Raw genomic sequence first — 12,478 nt, forward strand, 5'->3', positions numbered from 1 at the left:
CATTTCTTAGTTACGTATCTTGGGGGAAGAGGCATAACCTCCTTGAGCCTCTCTGAGTTCCTGTGTAACCTTGAAGGGCTGCTGTGTAGGTGTGCAACACTGTGTATCTGGCACTGTGCCTGACGTGGAACAGCCCAGCCTGTAAAAAAGGTGGCTGTTTTGATCATTTTTTCTGTATCGCCTCCAGCGTTTCTGCATTTAGTTGGTGTACACACCAGCTCGTCTTCTCTTCTCCACAGTTACTAAAAAGACCAGGCCAGAACAATTTTGATATTCAGCTGTGGTTTCTAACAGCAGAGCTTTTCATGCTCAGAAGTCTGGAGAAATTCCGTGCTAGTTTCTGCATGTGGCTGGGCTATTAGTTGATAGTGTAAGATCAACAGGGGAGCTTAGGTGAAGGTCTTGGGACTGTGGATATGGGTCGTATGGATATGTGACAGCTACGCACCTTTCAGCTGACCTGTGCTTTTTATTTCCTAGTTGTCAATCTCTGCACAAAGGTTTAATTGAGTCACACGGATTTATTCATCTCAAGGACTTCACGTTAACTATCACTAACTTTTCTATCCAATATCATTATAATAGTTATTTTAATGGCCAAACTAGATTGAGCATGTCCAATATAACTTGCTTTTTTTTCTTTTTGCTAGCTTTCCTTTCAAACATATTCCGCTCCCCCCCTACCCCGCTCCGCTGCCCACCCTTTTTTTTTTTCGCTGTCCTGACGAAACCTTCTGAGTTAAAAGTGCCCATACATTATACAAGCTTTTCCTGTATCTTCTCAGCTAAGTGTACAGAGCAAGTAGAATCTGGAAAACTTTGGAGCCTATACATTTGCTTCAACGACATTCATTCTGAGCCCTGAAGAAAGTCTTTTCCTCCATAATAATGTCAGTGGAAACACTACTTCTTAAAACTAAAATCTATTAATTCTCTCAACTTAGGAAAATATACAGTTTAAATGGGGTTTAAATACACAGTTTAAACTACAGCAGCAATGAATGTGCCAGGAAGTCAGTAAAGCTTAACCTTTAGGGCTTCTCCACTTGTACAAGTTCCTTACAAGTCCAAGGGCCCCTGGCAGCATGTTCATGGAATCTTATGTTTTAAAAAATTTGCCGAAGTAAACTATCTTTAGGTTCTTTTTCTTTAACCTAGGCCACCTAGTTGAATAAGCTTTGGGTCCCATAAAGCAGATCTGCCCTGGCTATTGGTCAAACCGAACGCTCCTCAAACTCTCCCAACCGTGCTTCAGACGTTGTTCTGTTCAATGTGGCTTACAGTCAGTACCTGGAATTTACAGGTTTCTTTTTTGTTACACAGAGATGCTCATTATAATGGTTTTCTGCGACAAAATTTGATCTGTTAGCCAACTTGAAAATATTTTTCAAATTATATTGCACAATATAGGCTTTGCAATATGCTGTATCCGAATAGGCTTTGCAATATGCTGTATCCGAATAGTTCATTTGTGCAGTTTTCACTCCTCAGATGTTCTCTGCTGCTGAATTTCCCTCTCATGATAAAATATTCTTAGAAAACGATGTCAGAGAGTCATGTTGACATAAAGGACATTCAAAAATATACAATAACCTTTAAGCAAGATGCTTACCTATGTCTAAAATCTTTATTTCTTGGTGGAAGCAGATAAAAAAGGTGGAGAAAAAAAGCATAGTTAGAAAAGGTTTCTATATAATGAACTGAATACTGAGATTTTAATTATTTTATGGAAAATTGCTAACTTAAGCAGAACTAACACAGGAATGAATTTTGTAGGTCAAGGCTTATCAAACAATTTATAGAACAGAATGATTTTGATAAACACACATTTAAATGAACAAAGCAAAAACAGCAATTTGTCACTTTATTTGATATTCCAGTCGAAAGTTATAGGCTTAGTTTGTTTACTGTTATCTCTTAATATTGTAGGAAAATATTTTATGCTTTAATTTCAACCAACGTGAAATAAAAGTGTAACAACCTATATCACAAGGTTTTTCTAAAGATAACTAAAGAAATTTAAAAACCATAGTTCTAGCTTATTGGAGTATAGAAAATTCACTGGAATCAGTGAGATTTTATATACTAGGTTATTCTATACTCTTTCATACATTTATGGCACAATATACACATGTTGGGCTTCTCCAAATTTGAACCAAGAATTTCACTGCTTTCTAAGAAGAATTGTAAACACTAGAAAGGTATGTTTAAGTAAATAAATTAGAACACCATATACAACATTATTTTAAAATAAAAGCATGTTTCACTACGATCAAAACCCCAAAATAAGGAGAGACATACCTTAGCTCTAAAACGCTTGTTACGTTTCCAGAAGGGAATATCCGCCGAACATAGTTGAAATCCCCCACGTACAGACTGCCGTCGATCCCACACGCCAGCGCCACCGGGGCCAGGAGTTTATTACCGTCGGCTTGACCGTTGCAGCTTGGGCACGAGATGCTGCGCCTTCTTCCGTTGCCCATGATACTGCTCACCACGGGCGGTTGCTGGGAGATAAACTGATTCTCCCCGTTGCCCTTGTACAGGATACCTGGACGATAAAACGTGTTTTTCTCACGATAAGAGGAATAAAGATGAAAAGTCAACAGGTTCGGTACAGAGGCCACAGTTTGGTGCCTTTTCGATTTGGACTGGAAGAACTTTTATTGAAAGTTCAATCAGAAAAAGCTCCATTCAATGACCCAGTGTAAAATATTATATAATAAGATACATAGGAGAGAGTAAAAAATGCTATCCATTATGGGTTTAAAGAAGTCTGGTGAAAGAAACAAAGGCCTAACAAGAAAAATTAGAAACTGAGTTCTCGACACCAGTGAGTCTCAAATTTGGCTCCATGTTGGAACTGACAGGGAAGTTGTACAAACTACTCATGCTAGGATCTTACCCCGAGGGATTCTGATGTAATTGATCTGGGGTGCAGTCCTGGCATTGAGATTTTTAAAAACTCTCCAGATGATCTTAATGTGCATGCAGCCAAGTGTGACAACCATCTGTACACAATGTTCTTTGAAAGTGAAAGTCAGTTGTGTCTGACTCTTTGTGACCCCATGGACTATACAGTCCATGGAATTCTATACAGACCAGAATACTGGAGTGGGTGGCCTTTCCCTTCTCCAGGGGATCTTCCCAACCCAGGGATCGAACCCAGGTCTCCCGCAATGTTCTTCAGGGGTCAGCAAGTTTGCCTAATTTTTAAATGATGTTAAAAGCATTCCATGTGATTCCAACTAATAAAAATATGTACCAACAATATGACTTTCTTCTTTAGGAGTTTATCACTGATTTGTAAAAAATTAAATACACTTTATAGAAAACAAAGCTAGAAAATATATATCAAACCTCTAACATATTACTATACCATGAAAGAGTATTTTTCTCGCTTATACTTCAACTTGATATGAAAATGCATGCACATGTAATTATTCAAAATTCCAGACATTACAAAATTGGGAAAGGGCAGTTTATCATTTAAAGTGACTTTTGCTTTTAGATGTGAAAATACTGATAATTTTAAGGGAAGATGCCTGTCTGCTCCATTTTGGTCTTCAAGGAAAAGCTGAGAAAAAAAAAATCCTAAATAAATATTTTCAAAGTGAGAAACTAGATGTGAGTGGAGATTCTAATTTTACTCATTAACCATTATTAAACATAGTTCACTGGTTGCATTTTGCTATGACGTAACTGGATGGGCAGCTGTTATTGTTCCACAAGTTCAAGACACTGCTCAATGTTATTATCTGTAAACCACCTGCTGTTTACACATTTTTTTTTTTTAAAAACAGATATACTGTTAAAAGAATCAATCCCAAGAAAGTACCAACAGGAAGCTTGAGAAAGTGTTTTTTCTTCCCATTTGGGGATAATTTTAAAGTGAAGAAGAAAGCAGAACAATGCTGTTCCTCTTATAGCTCAGCACGTTTTAGGTGAATTCTGCCATTCCTTTTCTAACGCTCTGCTACATGGGTGATGTAATAATCATGGCCAATTTACATAAAGAAATCAGGACTGAAAAAACAAGTTTATTCAAATTTAGGGAAAATCATCTAAATAAAGCTTGATCATAACAACAGACAAAAGGAATTTTTCCTTGAATATTCAAAGAATACATTAATGATCCCTAAGATCTTTCTGTGATTGCGTTGACAGTGATGGAACTATAATTTCCTAGAACAGCCAGTTCTGTAATTTTCATCAGAAAATCCTACAAGTCAGCCAATGGTTCGCCTGCATCTGATTCCCTAAGTCATTACTTAGAACGATCGGTTTTTAACGATTCTCCTCGATTATGACAGAACAGAAAGATGAACATTAGAATATTTATTTCCATGTTCCAGGGTGCTTGCGCAAACACCTGTCACTGTCTCTGTTTTTGCCTTCTCGTCGTCCCTGCTGTATTTCCATTGCTCGTCCACCTTGTCACGATTACAAATCACTTTGTTTATTCGATCAGACACACGTCACTTTGAAAAGCCACTACTTGTCAAACTGCTCTGGGATAACATTTGAAATCACATTCAGCTCACTCTGTGAAGTAGGTTACTTCGCATTTTAAAATAATATATATTTTATCATTTATAACTTTTTGGGGAGGATGGAATTTGGGGTCAGTTTTTACATCTGACCTGTTATTTTAATAAAACTTAACCATCTATTATTCTCTGGAAGAATGTGTGTGTGTGTATTTTTATTATATGTATCCACACACAGAATATTTATGAGTTTCTTATTCTTAATATCATACATATGGCTTTTCCTGAAGCTCTTGGCTTGTAGTCTTTTTACTGGTTCATAATTTCTTGGGTGAAATCCTGTGGCTAACTGGTTATGAACTTTAACCTAAAATCTCATAATAATGAAAACATGTGGAGGTTTTTCTCCGGGTTTGTTTATAAAGAACTTCTGTAAGCTTTCCTGGTTGTTCAGATGGTAAAGAATCTGTCCTGCAATGCAGGAGACCTGGGTTCGATCCCTGAGTTGGGAAGATCCCCTGGAGAAGGGAATGGCTACTCAATCCAGCAGTCTTGCCTGGGGAATCCCATCGACAGGAGCCTGATGGGCTACAGTCCATAGAGTGGCAAAGAATTGGACACGACTGAGCAACCTTCACAGCAACAGGATGAATATAGCAATATGTCGAACCATGTGAAATATAACTTGAGACCATCAAAATGTTCAGTTCAGTTCAGTCGCTCAGTCTTGTCCGACTCTTTGCGACCCCATGAATCACAGCACGCCATGCCTCCCTGTCCATCACCAACTCCCGGAGTTCACTCAAACTCATGTCCATCGAGTCGGTGATGCCATCCAGCCATCTCATTCTCTGTCGTCCCCGTCTCCTCCCACCCCCAATCCTTCCTAGCATCAGACTCTTTTCCAGTGAGTCAACTAGACGCATGAGGTGGCCAAAGTATTGGAGTTTCAGCTTTAGCATCAATCCTTCCAATGAACACCCAGGATTGATCTCCTTTAGAATGGACTGGATGGATCTTCTTGCAGTCCAAGGGACTCTCAAGAGTCTTCTCCAGCACCACAGTTCAAAAGCATCAATTCTTCGGTGATCAGCTTTCTTCACAGTCCAACTCTCACATCCACACATGACCACGGGAAAAACCATAGCCTTGACTAGACGGACCTTGGTTGGCAAAGTAATGTCTCTGCTTTTTAATATGCTATCTAGGTTGGTCATAACTTTCCTTCCAAGGAAAGTTCTTCCTTTATATCTTTGCACTCATCTCACACGCTAGTAAAATCATGCTCAAAATTCTCTAAACCAGGCTTCAGCAGTATGTGAACCATGAAATTCCAGATGTTCAAGCAGGTTTTAGAAAAGGCAGAGGCACCAGAGATCAAATCGCCAACATCTGTTGGATCATGGAGAAAGCAAGAGAGTTCCAGAAAAACATCTATTTCTGCTTCATTGACTATGCCAAAGCCTTTGTGTGGATCACAATAAACTGTGGAAAATTCTGAAAGAGATGGGAATACTAGACCACCTGACCTGCCTCTTGAGAAACCTGTATGCAGGTCAGGAAGCAACAGTTAGAACTGGACATGGAACAACAGACTGGTTCCAAATAGGAAAAGGAGTTCATCAAGGTTGTATATTGTCACCCTGCTTATTTAACTTATATGCAGAGTACATCATGAGGAACGCTGGGCTGGAAGAAGCACAAGCTGGAATCAAGATTGCTGGGAGAAATATCAATAACCTCAGATATGCAGATGACACCACCCTTATGGCAGAAAGTGAAGAGGAACTCAAAAGCCTCTTGATGAAAGTGAAAGAGGAGAGTGAAAAGTTTGGCTTGAAGCTCAACATTCAGAAGATGAAGATCATGGCATCTGGTCCCATCACTTCATGGCAATTAGATGGGGAAACAGTGGAAAGAGTGTCAGACTTTATTTTTTTGGGCTCCAAAATCACTGCAGATGCTGATTGCAGCCATGAAATTAAAAGACGCTTACTCCTTGGAAGGAAAGTTATGACCAACCTAGATAGCATCAAAATGGATCCTTTATTTATCTCAATTTTTTGGCCATGCCATGTGGCATGTGGGATCTTAGTTCCCCGACAGGGATTGAGCCCACATTCTCGGCATTGGCAGCACAGTCTTAACTGCTGGACCACCAGGGAAGTCACAGCTGTAGAGAATTTAATCAAGAGCGGCCACTGGCATGGCTGGCACACAGCTTTGCATTTTGAAAGACTGAGGTTAAGCCTTGTGTGGCTAACATCACAGGCGGAAACTACCACTGCTTTAGACACTGCTAATGATCAGAAAGGACATGTGGGACAATCTTTTTCTTACTATTGATTAACTCATTCAGTTCTCTTCTGGAGAAGAGAATGTTCAAGTCCTGGATTGGAAACGATTTAGATTTAGGACATTTAGAAGTTTAAAATGTATCCTCTTCAACTCCAATGAACATTTTTTTTTAAACAAAAAGAACCAGTATCAAAGGAACATTAATCAGAAAAAGTAGCCGTCAATCATAGTTAAATATTTATTTAGTTGTATTGGATGTTTGACTCAACATTCTGTACCTCTGAAAACCTCTGATAAAAGCTAATTTTGACAAGACCATGAAATCTCCTTCTTTGGCTATTTGTAAGAGAAGAGCAGAGAGTTACTAGCATGGTAAGACTTAATTTCATTTCAGATCAGTTGCTTAGTTGTGTCTGAGTCTTTGTGATCCCATGGACTGCAGCATATGCCCGACTTCCCTGTCTATCACCAACTCTGGTAGCTTGCTCATACTCATGTCTATCAAGTCCATAATGCCATCCAGCCACCTCATCCTCTGTTATCCCCTTCTCCTCCTGCCTTCAATCTTTCCCAGCATCAGGGCCTTTTCCAATGAGTCAGTTCTTTGCATCAGATGGCCAAAGATTTGGAACTTCAGCTTCAGCATCAGTCTCCCAATGAATATTCAGGATTGATTTCCTTTAGGATTAACTGGTTTGATCTCCATGTAGTCCAAGGGACTCTCAAGAGTCTTCTCCAACACCACAGTTCAAAAGCATCAGTTTTTCGATGCTTAGCTTTCTTTATGGTCCAACTCTCACATCCATACACGACTCTTGGAAAAACCATACCTTTGACTATACAGACCTTTGTTGGCAAAGTGCTGTCTTTGCTCTTTAATATGCTGACTAGGTTGGTCTTAGTTTTCTTCCAAGATGCAAGTGTCTTTTAATTTCATGGCTGCAGTCACCATCTGCAGTGATTTTGGAACCCAAGAAAATAGTCTGTCACTGCTTCCATTGTTTCCCCATCTATTTACCATCAAGATGGGACCAGATGCCATGATCTTAGTTTTCTGAATGTTGAGCTTTAAGCCAACTTTTTCACTCTCCTCTTTCACTTTCATCAAGAGGCTCTTTAGTTCTTCTTCGCTTTCTGCCCTAAGAGTGGTGTCATCTACATATCTGAGGTTACTGGTATTTCTCCTGGCAATCTTGAGTCCAGCTTCTGCTTCACTCAGCCCAGCATTTCTCATGATGTACTGTGCATACATCCAACTCAATGACCATGAGTTTGAGTAAACTCCGGGAGTTGGTGATGGACAGGGAAGCCTGGCGTGCTGCAGTCTATGGGGTCACAAAGAGTCGGACACAACTGAGTGACTGAACTGAACTAAGCATTTAAGTTAAATAAGCAGGGTTACAATATACAGCCTTGACATACTCCTTTCCTAATTTGGAACCAGTCCATTGTTCCATGTCTGGATCTAACTGTTACTTTTTGACCTGCATACAGATTTCTGAGGAGGCAGGTCAGGAGGTCTGATATTCCCATCTCTAAGCATTTTCCACAGTTTGTTGTGATCTATACAGTCAAAGGTTTTGGCATAGTCAATGAAGCAGATGTTTTTCTGAAACTCTCTTGCTTTTTCTATGATCCAGTGGATGTTGGCAATTTGATCTCTGGTTCCTCTGACTTTTCTAAATCCAGCTTGAACATCTGGAAGTTCTCAGTTCACGTATTGCTGAAGCCTGGCTTGGAGAATTTTGAGCATTACTTCACTAGTGTGTGAGATGAGTGCAATTGTGAAGTAGTTTGAGCATTCTTTGGCATTGCCTTTCTTTGGGACCAGAATGAAAACTGACCTTTTCCAGTCCCATGGTCACTGCTGAATTTTCCTAATTTGCTGGCATATTGACTGCAGCACTTGCACAGCATCATCTTTTAGGATTTGAAATAGCTCAACTGGAATTCCATCACCTCCACTAGCACTGTTCGTAGTGATGCTTCCTAAAGCCCACTTGACTTCGCATTCCAGGATGTATGGCTCTAGGTGAGTGATCACACCATCATGGTTATCTGGGTCATTAAGATCTTTTCTGTATGGTCATTAAGTTCTTCTGTGTATTCGTGCCATGTCTTCTTAATATCTTCTGCTTCTGTTAGGTCCATACCACTTCTGTCCTTTACTGTGCCCATCTTTGCATGAAATGCTCCCTTGGTATCTCTTATTTTAGAGCAAGTTACCTTAGGGTTCTGCCTTTCTAGCAAAGTTGTTGAGTCGCTAAGTTGTGTGTGACTTTGCAACCCCATGGACTGTAGCCCACCAGGCTCCTCTCTCTATGGGAATGTACCTGTATATTATCTGAGATGCAGCCAAAGAAAGTAAAAGTGATAGTTGCTCAGTTATGTCTGACTCTTTGCAACCCCATGGACTATGCTGTCTATGGAATTCTTCAGGTCAAGAATACTGGAGTGGGTAACTGTTCCCTTCTCCAGAGGATCTTCCCAACCCAGGGATCAAACCCAGGTCTCCTGTATTGCAGGTGGATTCTTTACCAGCTGAGCTACCAGGGAAGCTAGCCAGGATGTGGGTCAATGTTAGAAATACAGCAAAGACAACAGAATTTGTTTAATGTAATTAATGTTCTTTATGACATGAAGTTGGTCACATTTTGCAAATAATTTATATCTTTTGGTTTATGATATCTGACATGTGTTTCTCAGAGCATATTTATCTATCAGATCTTCAACAAGTAATACTCTTTGATTCTTCCTTTCCTTTTTCCAGAGTACTTTTTCCTAATATTTGTAAAGTCAAAAAACATTATATGCAACCCAATTGGAGTGGAAGAATTTTTTTCCCCCTCAAATGCAATCTAAGAAGAACTGAAAAAATTCTAGATACTGAGAACAGACTACTTTTTTAAAGATTAAGATCTATCAGAAATATTTTTGTAAAGCCACTTGGAATTTTAGTTTTTCCTTTACTTAAAAAATCCCCCTCCCTCCATTTTACATAAACCCATCTAAAGCATTCTGGATCAACTCAAGTACTTTCTAGGAAAACTATGTTGGTATTGAGACTATGAACACTGTGACGTTTATTACATAGTTTCCATTTTAAGCTTTTATAGTCTTTAATCTATTTATTTTTTTGGTCATACAATGTGGCATGTGGGAACTCTGTTTCCCAACCAGGGATCAAACCCATGTCCCCTGCAGTGGAAGCTGCTGCTGCTGTCGTGTCAGTCGTGTCCAACTCTGTGCTACCTTACAGACGGCAGCGCACGAGGCTCCCCCGTCCCTGGGATTCTCCAGGTAAGAACACTGGAGTGGGTTGCCATTTCCTTCTCTAACGCATGAAAGTGAAAAGTTAAAGTGAAGTTGCTCAGTCGTATCCGACTCTTAGCGACTCCATGGACTGCAGCCTATCAGGCTCCTCCGTCCATGGGATTTTCCAGGCAAGAGTACTGGAGTGGGGTGCCATTGCATGGAGTCTTAACCTCTGGACCGCCAGGGAATTCTCTGAAGTCTTTAAAAATATACTTTTTGTCCCCTGCTAATTCTGATCCTATAGCATGCATGGGATAAAATATTGCTCCAATTTAACTGATTTGAAAGTGAATAATATTAACTATCTGTGGACAAGCTCTTACCATTCTGAACATCCAACACATGATGCTTATTTAATGTCCAACCGCCCATGTTGGAAGCATCCAATTCGTAGCCTTGCAAAATGGCAGTCCTCTTCTCCCACAGAGTCAGGTCCAAACATGACTCATATTCATATCCTACTGACACTAGAATCAGAACAAATCATGGTTCATCTTCCCAACCACAGGAAAAATGCAATTTATTTTATTATCTTGATAAAACTGGTTTTTTTCACAGATGTGCTCTGAGACCATATTTCCACTTATTTGTGAACACAGTCTATTTTTTATATGAAAAGATTTGATCATATAAAAGGTAGTTTTCAAAAAAAAATGATCTCCAAATATTATTTTGTATTGACTTAATAGAAAACTAGTATTTTTCCCTACACCACTTTTTCACAAAGGGTCCATAGTACAAAATGAAGCTCAGGTTGAGCAACTGGGGAAGTCATTAGTTAGATCGGATAAATCAGCTCCAAATGGTGATCAGACAATAACAACAAAAAGTACTATTTACTATTTGAATAATTAGAGATGCTTAGACTCCAAGAGTACTAAGTTATGGAAAATATTTATGCTAAGCAAGGTTTAATAGAGCAAACAAAGATAGCCAGGTTACAACATTATATTCACATGCTCTTATCAGGAATAAACAATAAAACTAGCAGCAGATTAACAGGAACAAGTCTCAAAAGGAAAACTTCAGAGTTCACAATGAAACATGGATTTTAAAATTTAGAACAAGGAATTTATAAGCAAGGTGAAAAGACAGCCTTCAGAATGGGAGAAAATAATAGCAAATGAAGCAACTGATAAAGGACTAATCTCCAAAATATACAAGCAGCTCCTGCAGCTCAATTCCAGAAAAATAAACGACCCAATAAAAAAATGGGCCAAAGAACTAAACAGACATTTCTCCAAAGAGGACATAAAGATGGCTAACAAACACATGAAAAAATGCTCAACATCCCTCATAATCAGAGAAATGCAAATCAAAACCACAATGAGATACCATTTCACACCAGTCAGAATGGCTGCTATCCAAAAGTCTACATGCAATAAATGCTGGAGAGGGTGTGGAGAAAAGGGAACCCTCTTACACTGTTGGTGGGAATGCAAACTAGTACAGCCACTATGGAGAACAGTGTGGAGATTCCTCAAAAAACTGGAAATAGAACTGCCATATGATCCAGCAATCGCACTCCTGGGCATACACACCGAGGAAACCAGAATTGAAAGAGACACATGTACTCCAATGTTCATTGCAGCACTGTTTATAATAGCCAGGACATGGAAGCAACCTAGATGTCCATCTGCAGACGAATGGATAAGAAAGCTTTGGTACATATACACAATGGAGTATTACTCAGCCATTTAAAAGAATGCATTTGAATCAGTTCTAATGAGGTGGATGAAACTGGAGCCTATTATACAGAGTGAAGTAAGCCAGAAAGAAAAACACCAATACAGTATACTAATGCATATATATGGAATATAGAAAGATGCAAATGATAACCCTGTATACGAGACAGCAAAAGAGACACAGATGTATAGAACAGTGTTTGGGACTCTGTGGGAGAGGGTGAGGGTGGGATGATCTGGGAGAATGGCATTGAAACATATATATTATCATATGTGAAACAAATCACCAGTTCAGGGTCGATGCATGTTACAGGATGCTCGGGGCTGGTATGCAGGGATGACCCAGAGGGAGGATAAGGGGAGAAGGGAGGTGGGAGGGGGGTTCAGGAAGGGGAACTCATGTACACCCGGGGCAGATTCATGTCAATGTATGGCAAAACCAACCAATATAATATTGTAAAATAATTAGCCTCCAATAAAAAAAAAAAAACAGCAGAGACTTGGATGTGTGGAGCAGTCTTTTGGACTCTGTGGGAGAGGGCGAGGGTGGGATAATTTGGGGAGAATGGATTGAAACATGTATATTATCATATGTGAAACGAATCTGATGTGGTTGGGGGCTCCCCAAGGGAAAAAAAAAAAGAAAAAAAAAATTTAGAACAAAGTGAAGGGAAAAGAGGCAATTATCTG

At 39.5% G+C, this 12,478-nt stretch overlaps 1 protein-coding gene across 8 annotated transcripts in view; it reads right to left on the reverse strand.

Moving 5' to 3' along the window:
* TENM3 (teneurin transmembrane protein 3) overlaps positions 1 to 12,478 on the reverse strand; it is a 654,366-nt gene that overhangs the window by 55,841 nt on the left and 586,047 nt on the right. For 5 of the 8 annotated variants that reach the window (XM_055416363.2, XM_088832604.1, XM_088832607.1 and 2 more), the window contains 3 exons: positions 10,427 to 10,570; positions 2,302 to 2,551; positions 1,613 to 1,633 (listed from right to left, as the gene is read on the reverse strand). In XM_055416363.2, the coding sequence (XP_055272338.1) occupies positions 1,613 to 1,633; positions 2,302 to 2,551; positions 10,427 to 10,570 (415 nt within the window). The remainder of the gene's footprint in view (positions 1 to 1,612; positions 1,634 to 2,301; positions 2,552 to 10,426; positions 10,571 to 12,478) is intronic. The other 3 variants (XM_055416368.2, XM_055416366.2, XM_088832605.1) reach the window with 2 other exon arrangements.

Source organism: Moschus berezovskii, chromosome 26, assembly GCF_049115385.1.
Source record: "Moschus berezovskii isolate FMDL1 chromosome 26, NW_MosBer_1.0, whole genome shotgun sequence".
Lineage (NCBI taxonomy): Eukaryota > Metazoa > Chordata > Mammalia > Artiodactyla > Moschidae > Moschus > Moschus berezovskii.